At 40.1% G+C, this 22,924-nt stretch overlaps 2 protein-coding genes across 4 annotated transcripts in view; both read right to left on the bottom strand.

Annotated features, from left to right (window-relative positions):
• eny2 (ENY2 transcription and export complex 2 subunit) overlaps positions 1–22,924 on the bottom strand; it is a 133,672-nt gene that overhangs the window by 56,590 nt on the left and 54,158 nt on the right. The window lies entirely within an intron of this gene.
• trhra (thyrotropin-releasing hormone receptor a) lies at positions 11,350–20,399 on the bottom strand. Its single transcript, XM_082550683.1, has 2 exons — positions 18,601–20,399; positions 11,350–14,334 (listed from the first exon to the last, which is right to left on the bottom strand). The coding sequence occupies exons 1-2, from the start codon at positions 19,405–19,407 to the stop codon at positions 13,894–13,896; spliced, it is 1,248 nt and encodes a 415-aa protein (XP_082406809.1). The 5' UTR covers positions 19,408–20,399; the 3' UTR covers positions 11,350–13,893.

Raw genomic sequence — 22,924 nt, 5'->3', positions numbered from 1 at the left:
ATTTTGCATCACTGAAGATTGAATATATCCTTAAACACACACACACACACACACACACAGAGGGACAGGGAGTTGGCTAAAAAGTTTGGCTGTAAGAGACATCCCACCACCAGTTTCTGCAAGTCGCTTTGCAACCCACTTCCAACCCAACTCATCCTTTCATGCTTTTTCAGACTTAGCAAATATCACGACTGGGTTCTCTGTTCACCAGCTCTGATGTTCCATGTTTGCACATGGAAGTGCAGGAAGGTCTGTAACAGTGCAGTGCATATTAAAGCCATACAAATTATTGCACAACATATACATTTTCTTTTGACAATAGAGGCACTGACTGAAATGATGTTTTAGCCCTTGATGTTCAAACTGCAGACACTTCAGATGCCCTTCTTTCCATGATTCTTTTGATGGAAAAGTTTTGAGAGTCTTGCTGTATTGCTTTAATCCATTCCTTCCACAGTTTTGAATGTCTGGAGGTCACTGGCAATCACTTTAGCAAGCTCTCCATCTATCTTCTCCTCCTCTCTCTCGGCGGGTTTATGATAATCGTGAGAAGATTTAGGCCTTATCATAGTGGCTCCATGAGATCTTGGTGCCTGGCGAGGTAATGATAGCAGTGATGTATGCTTGTTGCTAGTTCCACAGGTGGAGATTGACAGTGGATGGGAATGATCATTATTTAGTAAGTTGCTGGTTCAGTCCCAAGCTCCTTATTTAAATGTCGTAGTATCCATCTATCCATTTTCAACCCTAGATTACAATGTCTGTGATTAAAGAAAATTGCTAAAGAGCTGTATGAAAGCCTAAATGACTGAACGTGGCTCACAGTGTGTAGCTTGTCCAGTGATTAATCAGGCTAGAAATGTGTAATATAAATGCCATCAAACTGGAAATATTAGTACATTTCCAATTTAATGAGGTGATGGTGAATTAGGCAGATTTTAGTCATCATTACTGCAATACTGTCATCTGTTACACAATTGGATTGTATGTTTTTACATGGCAGGAAACACCGTCAGTTGATCATGCTTGACAAACTGTATTTTGATTTGTAAATACTACACACACCTGTATGTTTTTATTGTTAAAGTGTAACTTTTAGTCTAACAAATGCAGCTTTCTGTTCAAGTTTGGCTAACACGGTTTGTGTGTATGCCAGAAACAGCCCAATGGCAGGTCACAGCTGGCCCCAAAAACAGCTAATGCACCCAAACAGGTGGCAGAAAGCACTATGTAGGGTCATCTCTGTAGAATTTCATTATAAAATAATAATTTAAATTGTAAAAAATATAGGAGGCCCCGGGGCCGACCTAGGACACACTGGAGAGATTATATCTCTCAGCTGGTCTGGGAATACCTTACCTTAGCTTTCAATCAATGCTCAGGTGGTACTAAGGGGCCCAAAGTGTGCTCAGAGCAGTCTAGCAATTTCACTCTGACTTCTAGCTTCAACAAGACATTGTCATCCATGAACTGAATAGTTTCTCTCTTTTTTGGCTCATTCTCTCTAGAGTCTAGAGAGGTTCTCTATGGTCTAGAGTCTAGACCATAGAGAACCTGATTGTGAAGGAAAATCCTAGCAGATAGCAGCAGCAGGTCAGCCCATCTGGCATCACCAACCATGCCATGTTCAAAGTTACTGAAATCACTTCTTGTCCACTCTTGAGGCTCATTTTGAACTTCAGGATGTTGTCTTGACTAGGTCTACATGCCTAAATGCATTGGGTTGCTTCCATGTGATTGGTTGATTGGCAGTTGAACAGGTTTACTTAAAAAGGTGGTCGGTGAGTGTATGACTAGTCAATTTGCAAACAAAAACAGTCCCTTCTAATTCCACGGGGGGGGGGGGGGGGGGGGGGGGGGGGAAGCAAACCAAGAATCCTCCCTAGCTAGCTCTCGTGTGAGGTGCTCAGGGGATCCCGCCCTAATCCTCTGACTCTCTGCATGCAGATCAGTTAAACACCCAACACTACATTTTTAACCTGAGGAAACAGTTAAAACACAGGTAAAATTGGCTGACTTGACACGATATTGAAATTAGCAATTGAAGTAGAAAGGGTTCGTTAAATTTGAGGAAAGACTCCATATCCCAATGCTAATTTCACAGATATGTGTAAAAGTGCTGAATAACAGTGCGTAAAGTCGTCTTCTACGAAGTCTACCTTACAGGTGACCAGCTCATCTGTCGCAAATTGTTTTCAGCATCCTCCCTCTACTTTTATTGTCCACTGACTTGTTTCATAAAGGCTGCACTCCTGAGAGATTTCCTGAGGCGCCTAGCTGTGATTACACAGCTTCTTTCATACCACAGTCATTCTCTTTCTCTTCACATTTTGATTGGCTGAGGTAATGGAAACATTAGCCAGCATGGTCTTATTTTCCCCTCTTCAGTCCAGATTTTTCATGCCTCGCTTGATGCTTGTATGCACCATCAAGGTTTGTAGCTTACGCCTTAGAGCAGTTTTGCAGAAGCTGCGCTACTGACGAATAGGGAGCACTGGGATTCATTTTAACCACAAACAAATTCTACAGGATCTTAGCTCTCACAAAACGGCAACATGTATATTTTATTCACAACTTTATTATATCTTAATCTAATCTTATCTAATCTCTTTCCACTTTACACCAGCTTAGGAAATATTGTCTCAAAACTTCACATCAAAATACCATAAAGGTTTTTAGTAACAGCATATTGAGAAAGTTATAGTCTGTATGGCACCACTCCTTGCTTTACATCTGGTATCTGACTATAAATAAAACCACAGAAATCATAGAAAACATACATGGAAAGATGAAAACATGAAAGATGAAAAGAAGGATTTTTTGTAGTGTTGCAAATTGCTTTATTGTTCCAGCATATATGCCTTTCCATATTCTACTAATCTTTAACATTGGAGTTCAGGAGCTTAATGAAGGGACAAAATAAAAACAAACAAAAACAGCCTCTATAAGTGGTTATGTTCCTTCATTTCAATTACCTTTATTGCTGTTTTGTGCTGGTGGTCCTGCTTTTCATTTGCTTTGTCGGGTTACTTTCTCTGATGTCGCCCTCTAGGACTCTGCAACAGCACATCAACATGATGTAACTCCTAACCCCATACAGCCTCAAGTGTCTTAAAACAAAATGAAACATTTTGTTGCATTTTTTGTGCATGCTGTGGATGTTTTTTTCTGAATGTCAGAGCATTAAGATGAGGACCACTAAATTTAAAAGCATGTTGTCTGTTTGGGGTTTTTTGTGCTCCTTTGTATCTTTATTCTAGTATTTGATTTGCAGGGAAAAAAAACCCTCCCTGTATCTCCCCCCCAACTCAAACAAATTATATCCTAATAATGAAAAAGACTAAAACACTGACGATACTAAAATCAAACATTTTTAAACAGTAAAAGCTAAACCAAAATGAGCAAACTCACTCTGGAAGCTAAGAAGAAATGATTAAAGGTTAAACAGCTGTGGGAACAGATGACCATACAGGTAAATCAGCTTCAGTAGAAAAGAAACATTAAAAAGGGGGAATTCAAAGCAGTCTGAAGCCTGAGCAATTTGAAACCTTACCAGTGTTTCATATAATAATCCAACCCAGAAGCTTAAACATACAATATGGCTAAAATAAGAAAAAAGCATTAGATGGGGTGGAGTTTGCATGTTATCTCCGTATAAGTGTGGATTATCTCGGGGCAATTTGTTTTTTGATAACTTCTTGTCATAACTTCTTGCGTATAGTCAACAGCTTGCCCTGCATCAAGGAGCATTTCATTTAGAGACATTCAGAGTGAGGCACTAAGTCTCACACTGTTTGATAAAGTTGCCCATCTTATTGTGGTGTTGAAAAGGTGTCTGCAAGGGGGAAATAGACTCCCATCAGAGGACATATTAACATAGGTTTTAGAATGTATTTGGTCATTTGCATGCAGGATAAAGACAGGTGACATTAATAAATACTTTGACATTAATAAATACTCCAAGAAGCAATGTGTGTTTTTAAAAGTCTTCAGAGAAAAACCAGAAAGACAAGAGGCAATCTGATGTTTGTTTATCAGCAATATCATAGATATGGGTCATGGTCCGCAGTGGCTGACCGTGTGGAGAGTGTTTGGGGGACCCAGGTGCGGACACAGATGAGCAGAAAAATAAACTTTAAACCTGGAATCTGACATGACATAGGGTGTGGAACACAGACGACGCAACACAGATTGAATGAAACACAGAGACTAAATGCACACAAGGGATGATCAAGGGAAGTGGCCACACATGGGAGCACAGCTGACACACATGAACCTAAAGACAGGACAGGAGAAGTGAAACTAAATACACTGACATTGGACACAGACTTTCAAAGTAAAACAGGAAACATGGAGATTAGACATGACATGAACTTAACATAACCACACAGACATGACACATGACAGGTAGACGCACGAACCAGGGAGACTGAGTACAGGAGGAGATGACATAAACAACTAAGAAACAAAGGAGTAAACAGCAACCTAGAAATTAACTAGATGAACTAAACTAGGGCACAAATGAATACCAAAGATATATAAAAAAAACCCTCAAACACTGGGTCACACAACCCAGGACCATGACACATATGGCAACAGATAAGCTCTTCCACTTTTTTAGCCTTTACTAATTTCCAAGATGATCATCAGAATCAGTAGGAGGCAAATGTGTGATGTCAGACAAAGTCAGTGTACGGACCAGTTAAAGTTTGTTTCTTAAAGTCAATTAGCAGATACATAATGACTGCCACTTGCGGAGTTACTGGATTGGAAAGAACAGCCATAATTCCAACCTCTTTGACCATCCTACTGCTGTCTGCTATTTGAGTTGTATAGTTCTCTTTTTTTTTCACTTTAACTTTGTATTTTTATGTTTTTGGAATTAATTCCTGGTTGTGATGTGATGAATCCCTATTTTTTTTCAAAATGCCACCATAGTTGTTTTGCTAATCATTTGCACTCTGAAAATGAGAGGTAAATTAAAGTGAGAACAAATATTTATGTGCACATATCTCAAAATGTTGATACACACAAATTAGTGAATTTATAATTCTGCTTTTATTCTATTATATTAATATCCTTATTGACAGTTTGATCAGGATCACATAAGGTGTAGTTTGTCTTGGCTAACTACTGTTGCTAGCTAGTTAGCAGTAGCATATACATCTCAGTGAATTCCTCTTTAAGTCAAAGCAACGCCTTTCTAGAAGCAAATGTTTTTGAAGTGCCTCAGGACACATATTTGCACAGTTATTTTTAAATTATTATTAAGATGAAAATGAAAAAAAACCTTTCATTTCAATTAGAAATCAATCTGACTCTGACTCTCTCATATTGTCTGTGGTCAAAGCAATATTTCTATGTGCACACTTGTGCTGTTGTATTTCAACTATTTTTACTTTTACAATATTTCACATCCTTTCACATCCAGCCTACAATGGTAATTGTATTTACATCTTAATGTAAATATGTAAGAAAAATTGTGTATGTTTCTGTTCCGTGTCCTGTGTACTGTTTGTTTATATATTTGTCTTTTTGGCTGCTGTTACAACCAAATTTCCCCTTGTGGGACAATTAAAGGATTATTCTATTCTATTCTATTCTTCTAATTTGAATAAGAGCTAAATTATCACAACAGTGTTCTTTGCCCATTAAAATTTCTTTCTTGGCATTCTACTCAGGGTTGAAACATAATTTCCCGTCTTGCTCCTCATATTCAAAATGGACATGAAAATTACCCGGCACTGAATATGTAATAGGGCTAGAAAGCTGAGCAGGGAATAAGCCAGGAACATGCCATCGGTGTAGCTGCCCACTGCTGAGGCGTTTAATCCTCTTGGCTACTTCAGTCTGACTTCCTGTCTACTTTTCAATAGTTTGAAACTCTGTCAAAGCAATGTGGCTCTCCCAGGCCAGTGCATCTTTATTATCATTACTCCTTTTCACTGAATAAATGTGTTTAGAAACAGTCGGTGGAAAAAGCTGGTACCTCTGTGGCTTTTACTCCTATTTAGTAGTGTAATACTCTGACAGGAGTATAATCAAAGGCAGGTGTCTTGGCAAGCTTGAATTAGTTGCATGTCAGTATATCAACTGCTGGGGTTTACTCAGCTGTTTCTCTAATGAAGCTTTGATTTAGTGGTCACACATGAGAAATATGCTTAGGGACTAACTGTATAAAAGGTAGCACCAATTAATGTCAGTTGATATTTCAATCACCGTAAGATTCATTCACATTTGAACTCCATGAATATGGAAATATTATCCTGACCTTCTTGTAACATAATTACTATTATTGTGATGTAAATGAGGTGGAAAGCACTCAAAGACAGCAGCATCTGGGTACTGGGGCACCGGATTTAATGTATTCTCATTAGAAACAATTTAATGCAGTTCAAAACTGTACACTGAGTTCACTGAGCAGAGTAAGTCACTTTGCAGCTGGTGGTGCTACCTGCATGAGTTGCAAACTTGGCTGATCATCAGTTTTTGGTCTTTGTTTTGTAATGGAAAAGGTTTGAGCCACGGAAATTAAATGTCTGTCAGATAGACTCAGAATTAATACCTCACACTCTCATTGCATTGCCTGGCTTGGGGTTCTGCCACTGGACTCACCTCACAGACATCTAGGTTGTCCTCTATGCCAGAAAGCTTATTCTAAACTGGAAATTCACTTGCAAACTCCCCAAACTCTTTGAGTTTGAATGAGGGAATGAGAAGACAGACAAGTTCTTTAGCGCTTCATCCTTTTTGCGTGGTAGTTATGTATGTGTTCCTTCTTTGAGGAGGTCACTGATTATGTGCATATATTCTTGGAATTATTTGTTTGCATGTTTCTTTGACTTTCCAGGTTTCACCTTGACCTGTGTTAGAGCCCTGAAGGTGCTGTTCAATGGTTTCTTCTTTTCAGCTGCAGCAATGGCTGAAATGGTTTTACAAATGACAACTGAACCTTTCACCATCACTTGGCAGTGAAGGTGGGCTTTGCATTTTTATTCCAGTTCAAAGAAACTAGGCGAATGGGTGGGCAGTGTGAATATGTAATCAGCTCTGTTATAATACTCCCGACCCTCAAATCTGAACCCGACAGATGACGAACTCACTGAAATTTTGTGAAACATTCGGCTTTCCCATCACCGTGTTTTTGATTGCGCAAGAACAAGTTCTACGAGTGTCAAGCATAAAAAAAGAAGCAGGAGTAAAGATTAAAGGTTGTGCTATTAAGCCATACTTAGGTACAGACAACTCTTCAAATCTGTGTGGCATGTTCTCATCTTTAACATGCTAATGTTTGGCAATTATTTGCCATGTTCACTCATTGGAGTAGGGGGGCGATTGTGGCTCAAGAGTTGGGAGTTCGCCTTGTAATCGGAAGGTTGCCGGTTCGAGCCCCAGCTTGGACAGCCTTGGTCGTTGTGTCCTTGGGCAAGACACTTCACCCGTTGCCTACTGGTGGTGGTCAGAGGGCCCGGTGGCGCCAGTGTCCGGCAGCCTCGCCTCTGTCAGTGCGCCCCAGGGTGGCTGTGGCTACAATGTAGCTTGCCATCACCAGTGTGTGAATGTGTGTGTGAATGGGTGGATGACTGGATATGTAAAGCACTTTGGGGTCCTTAGGGACTAGTAAAGCGCTATATAAATACAGGCCATTTACCATTTTACCATTTAGCTTTGAGACACACTTTGTTTGATTCTGATTAGCTTATATTTATACTCCCATTTCCAAAAATATTTAGTTGCAGTTTCTAGTTAGAACACGTTGCAGGTAACAATCAAAAAAGAAAAGCAAGTCAGTTTGACAAGTCAGGCTAAAAAGGAATAGATCTGCATACTGAAGAACGTGAGCCTGAGTCCATAGTTTAAAACATTCTGTGGCAGACTGCCTATCTGGAGCACTGGGACATTTACCAGTGGCCAGAGGGTCATTTTAGCCTGACAAGAACAGCCAGCTGGAGCAGTGATAAAATAACAAGCAGGGATGAGCTGGTAGACATCTCAAAATTCACGCATCAGTTGTCATCCTCCTGCTTGTCCAGTTAGAACACTCTCTGCTTCCACCAGAATGTAATTTCATTCATCAAAAAAGATACAATAATGAAAGCTACAGATGAATTTGATGGATAATATTATTCTTACTTTTAGTAGCTCCATAGTTTAGCATTTTTCACATTCACTTAAGATGTGAAAGATCGCTATTTTGAGAAGACGCAAATCCCTTTAAGGTTGCTTCAGGAATGGCATCCAGTATAAAACCTGCCAACTCAAATATGCAGAGCTTTCTGAATAAGGGAGTTGCTGAAAAGACCTTTTTTTTTCATTATTCAAGTTCCACCACAAGCGGAAAGCTTTCCAAATAAGTTTACAAATTAGACACAGAGCAACAAACAGTAGGGGGATTAAAATAAAATCTGTGTCTTCACATGCATTTGTGAAAACAATTGTGTGCCAGTCAGATTACAGCTAGAGTGCGTGCAGCTGATGAAATGCAGTCGGCAAACAATGCCTCCGTGTTCCAGGGACATTCTCTCCTGGCACATTAAGCTCTTTCCAGCTCCATCACAGTGCATGGGAAATTACTGTGTGACTCCAGTGGTGGCATTATCACTTAACAAAATTGAGGGAGCTTTGACGGATCAGATATTTAGTGACATTACCTACAGTAAACATAAATTTCACACGGTTGTCACATTATTTGTTTTGAGCACATTTGGGTTCTGATAGTTTTCAGCGAGAGGAGACGAGGCCACCACATGCTGAGTGGTTTCAGAACGAAGCAATCAACACCTGTGATTGATGTCCTCGGTGTGATCGCAGCTCGCAGAGCTATCTGTGCCTGATTCATAAGGGTATCTTGGATGAGGCAGTTTCTTCAATGGCTGCTGGTAATAGATCAGAAGTGGTGGAGCTGTAGAGAATCGGGAACAAAAGAGCGTATATCGACGTAGCAATAATGCACCATCTCCAGCGTCGTGTAATTATCATCTGTGTTTATTATTGACAAAGAAGGTTACAAAATACAAAACAAGCCATCAAACTGATAAAGCAGAGAAAAGCCACCTGCAGAAAGAAAAGTGCACAAAAAACCCCACACTGCATCAGATGGAAACTCATCAGGTAGTACTTCACAAAAGCCTGAGTTCATGCTGCAGACAGTGCACCGTGCAGAACAAAAAATCTCCATCGCAGCTGTTTGTCAAAGAAATATGTTTCAACCGAGAACAAAGGAAGAAATTGAAACTTGTACGAATAAGAGGTACTTTACGCTACAACTACTACAAACCACGGTCTTTTTCTTCCACTTTGGAGTTCAGCCCCCACCCGCTGTTGTGAAATGATGGTAAACACACTGATGGAACAATAGATCAAAATGAGCTATTATTTTTTTTAAAAATGAAAAATACAAATTCCATTTTGCTGCCACATGTTTGAAAACACAATACCAATTGAATTTCACATTGCACTGCACAATCAATTTCAAGCAACTTCACAATATTGACAGAAAAAAGCCTTTAGATTAACACAAAAAAGGCCCTTCTCACTGAGCTCCTTACTTATTTATCCCCTTGAGCCGTCTTCAGTTTACACACACTGTACATGTAGCTCAAAGAAACACTAGAAAATTCATCCTTTAATAGTGGGGTGTGAGCAATATACACAGTGTGGATTGCGCCAGCTCAAGTATGGCACGTCGTTGCGATCTATTTACACCTTCCATCATTGCTCTGTTGGGTTTTGCTGAGCGGATAAATCCCACAAAAGTGCTGCAATCTGCAGTTTCAGTGAATTACTGTCACGACTGTTACCAGACCCTTTAACAAACAGCCTCTCTTTCTGCACATCAGAGCTACACATTCTTCTCTTATCATTATGATACACCGGCCACTCCCCCCCCCCCCCCACGGGCTCTGATTCCACAGCTGTCATAGTCACAGTAGCCAACAGAAGACTTTAGTGTTTGTCACTGTTTAGTTTGAAATCCACAGAGAAATCGTTAGACATCAGTGGATTTTAAATTGAGAAAGCAAGATAAAGTTGTTCTCATATTTAGACCTATTTTTAAAAGGTCACATAATTCCACATCTGTGTTTTCCCTGTAGTGCTGTAGCAAGACTAAAATGTCATGTGCATTGGATTTATGTAAAATCCTGTACTAGCCTTCTAGTGGTACATTAGCAACGGAAAAAGAGTTTTGTATTTGCTTTTGTGTATGGTAGGGTTGGTAAAACGATATCCTATGGGGCTGCGTAATGCAGACAATATAAATATTTATCATGACAGAACATTTTAACGACTGAGAAATGAGAGGCTTTGATGTACAGGTGATACAGTGTATGCAGTCCAAGCACAGAAACAAAACAAAAGTCTAATATTGTACAGAACACTCAAAAATGTAAACATAAAAGAAAGTAAAATGTTACTTTACAGCAAAAGCACTTAGTTACATTACAGATAAACTTTATAAAATGCTTGATGATAAATAAAATGAAAACTTGAACCCAGGAATCTGCTGGGACGCATCTAAATGAACCTCATTTATAGGTTCACTGTAAACTCTTGAACACCTGCGCTAGCATCTAGTTGTCCACCCCACTGAAATAATTTATCTTTATTTTAGTGTGTTTAGTGTGTTGCTATTTCAACTATAGTCCAGTGTGACAGCATGTCATGGTAGAGGGTTCACATCCTCTTGGTCTACTCATGAATGTTGCCGTGTGCTGTGAATAAGATTAACAAAAGGAATAATACAACATGGGCACCTGCTCCATGCTAACACACACCTGGCCAGAGAATGAAATTATATCAAAATGTCATTAGTTACTTCTTAAAACAGAATAATTGCTACGATGCCTTCCAGTCAGGTTTTAGACAGAACCACAGCACTGAAACCGCTCTGACCAAAGTGTTTAATGACATATGTCTGAATACAGACAGTGGAAAAATGTCAGTCCTAGTTTTACTGGATCTCAGTGCAGCATTTGATACAGTTGACCACAACATATTACTCAAACGACTGGAGAACTGGACAGGTCTTTCAGGAACTGTACTAAACTGGTTCAAAACATACGTAGAAAACAGGAAATACTTTGTATCAATAGGTAACTTCACATCTGAGCAGACAAGTATCACATGTGGAGTTCCCCAAGGTTCCATCTTGGGACCCCTTCTGTTTAACATCTACATGCTCCCACTGGCACAGATTATAAACAACAACAAAATAAACTATCACAGCTATGCAGATGACACACAAATATATATCACAATGTCACCAGGAGACCGAGGCCCTGTACAGGCTCTTGGTAAATGCATTGAGGAAATCATTGACTGGTTGTGCCACAATTTTCTCCAGCTAAACAAAAACAAAACTGAGGTAATAGTCTTTGGCGCCAAAGAAAAACGATTACAGGTCACCAGAGAACTTCAATCTATACATCTAAAAACCACAAACCAGGCGAGAAATTTGGGTGTAGTGATGGATGCAGACCTAAACTTAGAAAAACACATTAAGACAATAACAAAGTCAGCTTACTATCACCTCAAGAATATATCAAGGATAAAAGATCTGATGTCTCAACAGGACCTGGAAAAACTAGTCCATGCATTCATCTTTAGTAGGCTTGATTACTGTAACAGCATCTTTACAGGTCTACCTAAAAAATCAGTCAGACAACTACAGCTCATTCAGAACTCTGCTGCTCGAGTCCTCACTAAGACCAAAAAAGTGGACCACATCAGTCCAGCTCTGAGGTTCTTACACTGGCTGCCTGTCCGTCAGAGGATAGACTTTAAAGTTCTGATGCTGGCCTATAAAGCTCTGAATGGTTTAGGACCAAAATACATCAATGACCTCCTGACCCAGTATGAACCATCCAGATCCCTCAGGTCATCTGGATCCGGTCTTTTATCAGTTCCCAGAGTCAGAACCAGACACGGAGAAGCTGCATTCAGCTTTTATGCTCCTTATATCTGGAACAAACTCCCAGAAAGCCTCAGATCAGCTGAAACACTCAGTTTATTTAAATCCAGGTTGAAGACTCACCTGTTCTCAGCTGCATTTGAATAAAGCACCAAATCCACACTTTAAGCTTAAATTTCAAAACTTACATTTAACTACTGATTTTATCTACTGTTCTGATTTTATCTGTTTTGATTTTATATACTGTTTTGTTTGTTTGTTTGTTTGTTTGTTTGTTTGTTTGTTTGTTTGTTTGTTTGTTTGTTTGTTTGTTTGTTTGTTTGTTTGTTTGTTAATTAGTTAGTTAGGTTATTTGCTTGTTTTAATCAATTTTAAATCATGCTTTTTATTTGTTCTTGTTTCTAATGTCTCTGTAAAGCACTTTGAATCACCTTGTTGTTGAATTGTGCTATACAAATAAACTTGCCTTGCCTTGCCTTAGACTGACAGAAAGTCATCAACCGAACTGTCGATGTAACAGAATACTACTATGATTAGTTGTCAGTGTGCAATGTGGTATGCTTATGGCATACTTGTGGTGATAAAAGTAATCGTCTGACTGTTACTAACCACTTTAGGTCAAAGGAAAATAAGAGCTCCATTCCCAGAACAGGGAGAGGAAGCTGGGCAGAGTCAAGCGAATAGAAAGTGATCGCTCAACAGTCACATCAGCCATAAATATGAAGAACAGTTGTACATAAACAAGGTCTCATCACACAGCCAGTTCCTAGGTTTGAATCCACTGTATGTTCTCGCTGTGCCTCTATGGAGTCACTGTGGGTACTCCTCTAGGACGTGTGTTGTGCTAACAGGTGATTCTAAATTACTCTTAGCTGTAAAGGTGAGCGTGGATGGTGGTCTGTCTCCGTGTGATTGCTTTGCAAGAGACTGGCGAACTTCCCAGGGTGCACCCTGCCTTTCACCATATGATAGCTAGGATAGGCGCCAGCTGCTTGCAAACCCAAGTTAACAAGCGGTTAAGAAAATGAAATGAAAATGAGTGAACGTCCATTTAGTATATACTTCTGTCTGAAGCTGACTATTTAAGTATTGTTTGATAATGAGGGAATGGACTAGGGATTAAGCTGTGTTTCAGGCACACTCTGGAGTTTCTCCTTTTTTTGTTCACTTGCAGTGAAAATGTTTCTGATTAGCTGGCAAATTGAATTTAAATATGAAATGTTCGACCAAATGGGGACTCCCGGGGGAATATCTGATCTGCTCAACATCCACAGCAGTGTTTGCTAAATCTGTCTGTCTGCTGTTTCGTACTGGATGGAGCGAGAGCTGTTTGTTGAAAACAGCTGCCTGCTGTAGCTGAGAGTGGCACTATCAGACTAATGGGAACAAACAAAGAGTTAAGCGAGACAGCTAAATCATTTTAAACTTGCCGTAAAGGTCTCTAACGGCAAGGCTATTATCACAAAGACCTATGACATCCACTAATGAAATTTCCTTTTGAGTGTGACTACTACTTTAATGTCTTATTCAACAGTCTGGTTTTGTTTAGTGGGAGAAAGATGAGATGAGAAGGCACCCTACTTCCGACAAATTTGTCATACAGCTATACAGTAACTTATAACAAATCGGTGCCATGCAAGTTTATACTATAAAGCTTATGGTAAAGTTAATAGAAAAGGTGATTTTGTATTACATCATAGGGCTGAGGAGGATCACTTCCTGCATTAATAATTAAGACTTCCTATTTTATGATATTTTCTCTCTTCTTGCATTTCACACAAAAATGCAAGAAAGCCTACAGCACAGGGCAGCTCATCCTATTTGTCTTCTGGCAAATGTTGATGTCAAATAAAACAAACATTTACAAGAGGAAAAAATCTTGAGAAATAAAGCTGGAACCTGTATATTCAATACATGTCAGAATCAATACTGGAGCTGTCAGAATCTCTGATACCACCTTCAGGTGGAAAGGTTGTTTCTAGTCAGGCCTTGACATCCCTGCTCGACGGAGAAGGCTCTTCATATACCATCTTTTTGGCATTTGGCAGGATGCTGGCAGGTAGGTACTGAGCAGACGGTGTGTGGAGCTCATCCATAACTGTGGTGAAGTGGTCAGGACTTTCCCCGTTGGACGTTTCCTTGATGACACTGTAGGTGAGGGCCACGCTGTAGGAAGCAGGCTTCTCCATGCGCTGAGGGCCACAGTGACACAATTTCTTAAAAGCGGCACGAAACTTCTGAGACATGGCGTTGTAGATGATGGGGTTGATGGCACTGTTTAGGTAGATGCAGAGACGGCAGAAGAGCAGGAACCAGGTGTCAAGGTAGGGCTTGTCCAGGAAAGAGTTGACCACCACCAAGGTACGATAGGGCATCCAAAGTAAGGCGAACAGGATCACCACCACAGCGAGCATCTTTGTCACCTGGGAAAAAAATTCATTCATGTGTTAAAGAAGCTTTTTTTTTTATTTAACTTTTATTTTTACAGGTAATCTCACTGAGATTCAATAACTCATTTACAAGACGAACCTGTTTCGGACAGCATAATAAAAAGTTTTTAAATGCTCATCAGGTGTAAATGAAGCCCAACACATTGCACTACTGCACAGGGTTGTTCAACAGCTTTTTACCCAGTAAGCTATGAGCCAGCATGCACAAAACCAACACCCTATCATGCATCGACATTGTCTTTACATGCAGCTGCGCCTTCCCCACAGTTAAATGAAAAAACATCTTTATGTGGTGTATGAAATTTCACCCCTAACTTTTTTTTTTGCTAATATTAGTTTTTGTCTGTAACTAACACTCTGCATAGTTTTGACTGTGATTCCTTTGGGATTTAATTTATTTAATGTATGCAACTCTGTAGTTCATCTACAAATTTGTTCTCAGTGTGGTCAGCCTATCAACATCCCTATTATACAGCTGCAGAACATCAAACACTTCTGCTTCTCATTGGAAACATTCAGCTGGTGAAGTGGCTTTTCCTGTGAAACAGCCTATTTGTTTCAGATGTCAGAGCACAGTACAATGTGTTAAAAATACCTCTACACAAAACAACAACAACAACAAAACAAATCCTTATTAGTGACCACAGGTGTCACCAACTGACCAGATAATCTAAGTTGTTGTTTTTTTAATTTCAAGGTTCATGTGAAGGCACTGGGATAATTTGAAAATTGGTGGTGTTGCCAAATTGAATAGGCAAAATGTAAAATTCTAAAGAAAAAAAAAGGTAAAATCAAATCCTGAGGCGGGGATAAGCAGTTTACCTCCTGACCTTATGAACCTTTGTTCTCCCGCCTTTAAGCCACCTCCACCCAGCCACTGTGTTGGTTATTTAATCTCTTTACAATGGGTACAGCCTGAAATGGCAAACAAAAAGCTCAACATGTGCTTTCATGGCACAAAAAATGTCCTTAAAAACAGCACGCCATGATTTAAAAACTCATGACAAAACTTCTGACCAGGGTTCAAAGATTTAAAACTGCAGCATATATGGGGTCATCATTCACCTGCTCCCACATGGTGGAGCGTTACTACAATATTTAAAGACAACAATATTGAGCTCAGAAGAGGAAAGCTGCCCCACACTAAATTTCAAAAAACCTTGTTTTAAAAAATTTTAAACTTGTCACGACCATTTATTTATATCAGTATCAATATGAGCTGATAACAGCTAAGCAAACAGCTGGTGGTTCAGCTGATACACTTCTGTGTTTCCCACTTGCAAATCTCATATACAACGTGACCCACCTCCAGCTTAGCTCCTCATTTTTATGCTGTGTCTGACTTCATCAATGTCATGCCATTGATGCCTGCTCGGATCTGTGTTCTTAGGGGTCATGCTGCACCTCTCAGCCTAAAGCTTTTCACGCATGCAAATGCAAAGGCAGGAAGGTGCCAGCGCTGAGCCTTACTGTCAAACATGGATTACTGTGGACAGTAATAAGAGTTTCCTTTGACCATAGTGGTTATGAACAAAATTTGAATGTCAGAGCTGAGTAAATGTGTCCAAGTTATCAAGTGGGTGTTTTCTTCGACTTTTCCAGTTTGGTGATTGGAAATTCTGAGTCCCTATCAAATACAGAACTCTGCTTTTGTCTTTAGACCTTTGTGCTCAACTTTGATCATCTGGAACCAGCAAACCAAGACACTGTCACAACCTTTGGACATTTTCATGAAAAGGTTGCCAAAAATGGTCTAACTTATAATACAGCATGCTATAGTACCAGAAAATCACCTGTTTCAAGCCAAAAACTCTTCTTCGTTCACCTGATTGCACTTGTATATACTAGGGGTATAATTTGAATTGAGAACTTTGTTGATCGTAAAAGCTGTGAAAATGCCAGCAGGTCTGCTCGAACATTGCAACAAATAACATGGCTACACATGCACCGAGGCGTGGATTGACCTTTTTACTGCTGCACTGGGGTTTTGCCAATTATTTATCTGGTAAGTGTTTTAGGGTGGAGTCACTCGCATTGTACAAAAATCACCTGAATTAGCAGCACACACCAGATGGGTGTACTGTGAAGCAAGCTTATTAGGTTTACATGTACAGTGTGTTCCTATGTCACCCGAGGATAATGACATCAGAAAAAACAAAAGTGAAAATGGGTCCTTTTTACAGCGGATTTATACAAAATTTGGGTGTGCTACATAAGCACACCCCTCAGGGACTGGATAGTTTTTACCATGATTCTAACATGGGAAAGAGGGACAAGTATACTGCTGATCAGCTTGTTGCTCAATTGGTGCATCACTTAATCAAAGCAACATTGATGCTACACATCAGTGGCTCATACCAAACTATCCAGTTAAAAAAATGAAAAGATTTGATGAGATAAAAATCTTTCCAGCTTGAAAGTCTCTCGTCAATATTAGTGACCTATTTGAACACCTATTTAATGTTTATATAATTTATTAAGTAACTGGATCAAATCGTTAATCACAACTTTACAAAGATTGGATTTATTAATTTAGTTGCCGGGTAAAAATCTTGATGTTTAAACGTGCATGTAATCAACCCGTATCCATATTCATGACATGTTGTCTCAGCTGCAGTGAGGTGAGTCTAATTGACTTGGATAGGGGCAGAGCAAGTGCCATCAGCAAGTGGAGTGCCTAATCTTAGCTGCTGTTGACATTTAGGTAACTCGGTAAGGTATGTGGTAGGAGGGAGGGGTTGTTGGTTGTGTCTGTGTTGAGTTGTGAATGCTGACGATAACAAGCAAATCTGGCTGTGCTTTGGCAGAAATGTGTTAGAATAAAAACCCCACTGATGGAGAAAAGGACTAAAAGTCTATTTGAGTTAGGGTTAACTGATCTGACTACCCAGCAGAGCATGGAGCTCCCTCAGGGTTACCACACCCCCTTGTCATTCCAGGAAGGCTTCTTCCCCTGATCTGATAAACAAACATCTCTCCCTGCAGCCTACCTAGGTGTCTGGCATGGTGTCCTTACCTTTAGAGGATTCAGTTTTATTCATAAAACTGTTTTTAAAATGTTAAAAAGAAAAAACTAAACAGAAGATAGATAGTGAAATTGTTTTAGACTGTTTAGCAGTACTGCATGTGGCCGTGTGTTTAACAAAAGACATAGATAAGATAAGATAATTCATTTTTTGGCCTATATTTAGGATGGACTATCTCAAAATTTCTGCTTCTTATTCAGTCCTAAGCTATAGAATCTCCTCTGTTCCACGAAGGAAGGAAGGAAGGAAGGAAGGAAGAAAGAAAGAAAGAAAGAAAGAAAGAAAGAAAGAAAGAAAGAAAGAAAGAAAGAAAGGGAAATGAACTGGCTGGTTTTACACTCCACCAGGCTCAGTTACCAGTACTTTAGGAACTAAAGATTAATGGAAAGTTTTCAGAATAAAATAAGATTAACAGAAGCTGCGTTTAGGTATATGAATTTGTCCTAAACCCCTCCATAAACCCCCTTACTAAGACAGGCCCTCCCTGTTGTGCTAGAGGGACAGTATAGTTTAGGCATTTGCATGGTCTGCTTGGGTCCGAGTGAAAATTCGTCAGGAGAGGGTGAGGTCTCACCCTGCAGACGTGTCTGAAACGCAACAATCCACCAACTACTCATGCACCGTGACTGCAGACACGTGTGTGCCTGCAATGTCGGCCTGAAATACAACCATTAAGAATGTAGCCCCGCCTCTGATATGGGTGCAGCATTGATGGAATTGCAGTTGAGGATTTTTGAGATTTTTTTGTTTTTTGCAGGATTTTTAAAATTTTACCCCCTCACACGGAGATAAGGACGAGAAGACATAGTCTAATTTCTCTCAATGTCTGTAATCCACGAAGCTGTGGATCTTTCACTAAAGAAACGGCTTTTTAAAAAGCGTTCTTTCTTTTTAAAGAAACGCTTATAAGCCAAGGAACCCAGGTTGGGTGTTCTCATTCTGTTTCATGCGGTACAAAATCTTCCAAATCCCAAACAGACAGGTTTTTTCCTGTCACCATAAACTTAGACTAGCATAACTGAACGCAGGGCTACATTTCATTGTCAGAATATCTATCTGGATTTAAAAAGAAGAAGAAAAAGCAGAGAAGCAGAATAAATCTGCTGGAAATGAAACATTTAACTTGTTTTTAATTGGAACGAAATACAGTCCCTCCGCAACCCAACTCACGCAGAAAAGTGCTACGGGGATGATGGTGACGATAATGAGCTACCTGTCTGCGGGAGGCAGCCGTGGTGCTGCTGGAGGAGCTGGTGCTAATCATCCTCCCTCCCTGAGTCGTCTCCTTCTTCCACTTCTTGGTGCTGTCCTTCGGATCCGAAGGCAGTGGATTGATGAAAAGTATCCTGGCGATCAGTCCGTACAGAACCGTGGCCAGCATGAGAGGGAGCACGTAAAACACCGTGAAATCCGTGAAGTAGATGGGCAGGTAGTGACTCCTGGACACCTTGTAGGCGCAGGTGAGCAGCACCACGTTGTCATAGATCAACTTTTTAGTGTCTGACAGAAAGAGCCACATGATGCAGTAAACAGAGGTGAGCGCCCACACCAGCATGATGATTTTCTTAGCCCTGGATAGAGTGCACAAGAATTGCGCTTTAATAGGGTGGCAGATGGCGATGTAGCGCTCCACTGTGAAGGCGGTTATGGAGCAGGAGGACGCGTTTATCCCCAGGTACTGGAAATAAGTGATGCCCAAGCAGCCCGCGTAGCCGTACACCCACTGCCCGTGCAGGGCGTCGGTGATGTTGGGCAGCCCGGCGGCCGTAAGGACCATTAGGTCAGCCGCCGCCAGGCTCACAAGGTAACAGTTAGTGGGAGTCCGCATGTGTTTGGTGGTCAGGACTACCAGTATGACCATCACATTCCCCACGATCCCAACCCCACATATTAGAGTCACCAAAAACACGCTGGCCACCTTGTATTCAAATGAATAGTCAGTCCACACTCCAAGGGTCTGGTTGTCGTGCACCGAAGTGTCATTTTCCACAGTCATGTTATCCATGGTGAGATTTTTCATGACAAGAGGAAGCTGTCGCTCTTTGGAGTTTTAAGAAAATTACACCGAGCTTTCAGAAACATGCATTACACAGTGAAAAATCTCTGCAGGGCCACAGTACGAACTGTATCCACCAAGAGCCCCTTTCTATAAATCCTTTAAAAACTTAATTTCATCCGCACAGGATCCAGTCAAATTGTCTGTTCTTCTCAGCGAAATCCATTCCACTTTGTGATATCGAAAAGCCATCAAATCAAACTCCAGCGCGCTTTTCCCTTCACACATCATAAAGAGGTCTGAAGTTTGCAGCCAGAGGAGAGGAGGTGCTGCAGGCTCCACGCTTCGCTCTCGTCTCACCGCTCACACAGTCATGACTGGGAGCTTCCTGCAGAGCATCTCTGCTCCTTCCAGCCCAGTGAAGTCACAGGCTGACGCACCGGAGCCACGAACATTTTTTTTTTTCAAACCAGGGACTCCCGTGGGGCCGTTCTAAAAATACATGCTAATTTTGAAAGTAATATTCCAAGAAAAAGTAAAACTAAGACAAAAGTTCTAATAAGAGGGAAAACCAATAAAGGTTTTAGAGTGATTTCCAGTTAAACTCGGATTTTGCTTTACTAGATCAGTTTCATCATCACCTCCACAATAAGTGTTCTGCTGTGTATGTGACGCAGTTATTTTTTGTTTTGTTTTTTAATTTGTTTTAATTATGCTATTTTAACATATCCAGAGTTTTAACCTGAGAGAAAAATCCCCATATTCTTAAGCCTAATTAATTATTCCCATCTATGTTGAACCTAATGTGGCAAACTTAGGCCCATCACACACACAAATCTCATGTAAATTTTCTTTTATATTTTTTATTCTTTAAAGCCCAGAAGCCAATGATGCTTTTTCATCTTTGTTTAATGTATTTTCTGTTTATTATATGTTTGTACCGCTGATTAGCTAACAGCCAATCAATGCTCTCGCACATGAACAAATCATAGTGAAGAGTCAGATTTTTTTTTAAATAAAACACCTCATTCACGGGATACATTGAACTGAAATGTATTTATTATATCTAATAATAATAAAGATCAAGTTGTGTTAGGCACTCATTTGCTAGAGTTATTTATGCCGTCATATCTAATTGTAATATTATTGTACTGTGTTATAATTATGTACTCCTTAAAATGCATATAATAAAGAAAGTTAAACAAGTGAACAGATAACCCTGACTGTTAATGATTAGGAGGAAAGCACACTTATAAGCCATTAATACATTAATACTCTAAAGCCTTGTTTCTTTCATAAATAGCTCCTTTTCACCTTTAAACTCCCATTTTACACTGTAAGTGTTCTATATTGAATCAACCAGCAATTGCATAAAAATGAAAAGAAAACCGGCAAATTTACTGTAATTAACAAATTGATTTCATTATTTCAGTGAGAAATGTGTCATTTTTGCATTTCACAATATTTTAATGCTTCTGCTAAGCCTTGTACAGAAACGTTGGAGGTTTTACATATTAAATATAAGTTTGCCAGGGACTTTATTGGGTATGCCTTGATAATTTGTGGGTTGAACCCCCTTTTTGCCTTCAGGACTGCCTTAATTAATGGTGTAGCTTAAGAAAGGTGCTGTAAACATTACTCCGAGATTTTGCTCCATATTGACATGACAGCATCAAATACTTGTTGCAGATTTGTTTCTCATTAAACACTCCCATTACACCACATCCCAAAGAGCACCTTTGGGATGTGGTGAGAGCTGGTGAGTGTGGGGATCATTTGAGTACAGTGAACAAACCACAATGTTCAAGACACCAGCTTGAGATGATCTGAGCTGTGTGACATGGGATGTAAGCCTGCTGGAAGCAGCCAAAAAAGATGGGTATACTGTGGTCATAAAGGGATGGGCATAGTCAGGGACAATACTCTGATGACATCTTTACTTCTGAATACACTTTTTGCCCAAGGAATTGATTCCCATTGGGAAATATATTTTCTCTCTTAATCTTAGAGGTGTTTGTGCAGGAAAAACCCCAGTATATCATTGAACAAGCCAAGTGCCAATCAGTACCACCACCAGAAAACTGACACATACATGCAGCACATTATTCATTTATGCCTTACCTTTCCTTACGCCTAGTAATATTCATAAAGAGAGAGGGTAAAAAAAGCTACACAGAGTGTCAATATCCAGATACCTGGAACCACGTGAACATAGTAATGTAATAAAAGATAAAACATAATCCCATAAAGTGCAATAAGATAATACTAAACATGTTATTGAGTCCTGCAGGCACCAAAGAAAACCTGTTATGGCAGTATAAGGATATAAAATTTTCAAATATATAAAAGGTGACTTTAATATCTCCGTAGTGCAATATTGTGCAATATTGTGTCATCTGTGGTAGTTCCAAAAATACTGGCAGCATGACTCGGAGCTATCTAATGTCTGACAGCAGCATATCTGTACCATATTACATGTTTTTAAGCTCATTTATGTCTCTGAGATTTGCATTACACAGTGCGTCTCTATTCAAATTGACTTGCAGGTGAACTCTGTGATCAGCGTAGCAGGGGAAAGGGCTGTCGCTGCTTCCTTCTCACTCTCTGTTGTCTACCTGCATCAACATGATTTTCTCATCAAGAAGGAAAGGAGCTGAAGGTTCACGCTGTTCAGCATTGCTTTTCCATTATACCTCTCTGTCTACATTGCTACGTAGACAGAGAGAAAGGCGGGAACCCACCAGCAACAATTTTCCTAGGGGATAACACCTGTAACATGAGCTGAGGTGGAGTTGTATGTGCGTGTGTGTGAAGTGCCTCTCAGAGGGAGAGGAGGGGGAAAAAAGTCCTCTACTGTCTACTTCTATCTCCATCTGCATGGAAATCCACTGTGGATTATCAAACTGACGCAGGCATGATTTAACTCTTTTTGATTAGCGCTCTTCCTCTCATCCCTGTGGTGTTTTTAGGCCCCGCAGACAAAAAAGGATGAGCAAACCAGCTGAGGCAGTTGCTCATCACTAGTCCAGATTACAGTGATACTGATTGTTTTCCCAGGAAAGCTGCACAGGCTTGAGTAAAAGAAGGATGGATTACTCAGATATTAGCAGAGTAGGCAATGCAGCTGTTTATATCACTGTGTGGATAACCTTCCCAGAAGGCCTGTTCAGCAACAAGAGCTGAAAGGCGTGTAGGAAAAGAGCTACTTTCCACACCGTGGCTAGATTGTCCACAGGATGTATGGATAAAAAGCAAGACAGTGTAAAAGGATCAGCAGTTATCTTGGTTTTAGGCTTCCTGAGTTGTCGCAGTCTTTAGCCAGTTGGCTTTCTTGGGATAATCCCAGCATCCTTGCAAAGGTTTTATATCAGTGTCCTTATCCAGTGGCTTTAATTCACTGTCACCTCTGTATTGATTTTCTCTGTGCTATTACGCTGCACCACCGGGTAAGTGAAGTGTTTCGGTTCAGGTGGGAGACCGCGACAGATCATCACTCATCACGGCAGAGGGGTCAAGAGGTAAAATCACACAATTTGCAGGT

This window comes from Aulonocara stuartgranti, assembly GCF_965226115.1.
Source record: "Aulonocara stuartgranti genome assembly, chromosome: 11".
NCBI lineage: Eukaryota > Metazoa > Chordata > Actinopteri > Cichliformes > Cichlidae > Aulonocara > Aulonocara stuartgranti.
Note: the sequence above shows the minus strand (reverse complement) of the source record. Positions and strands in the feature narration are given on the sequence as shown.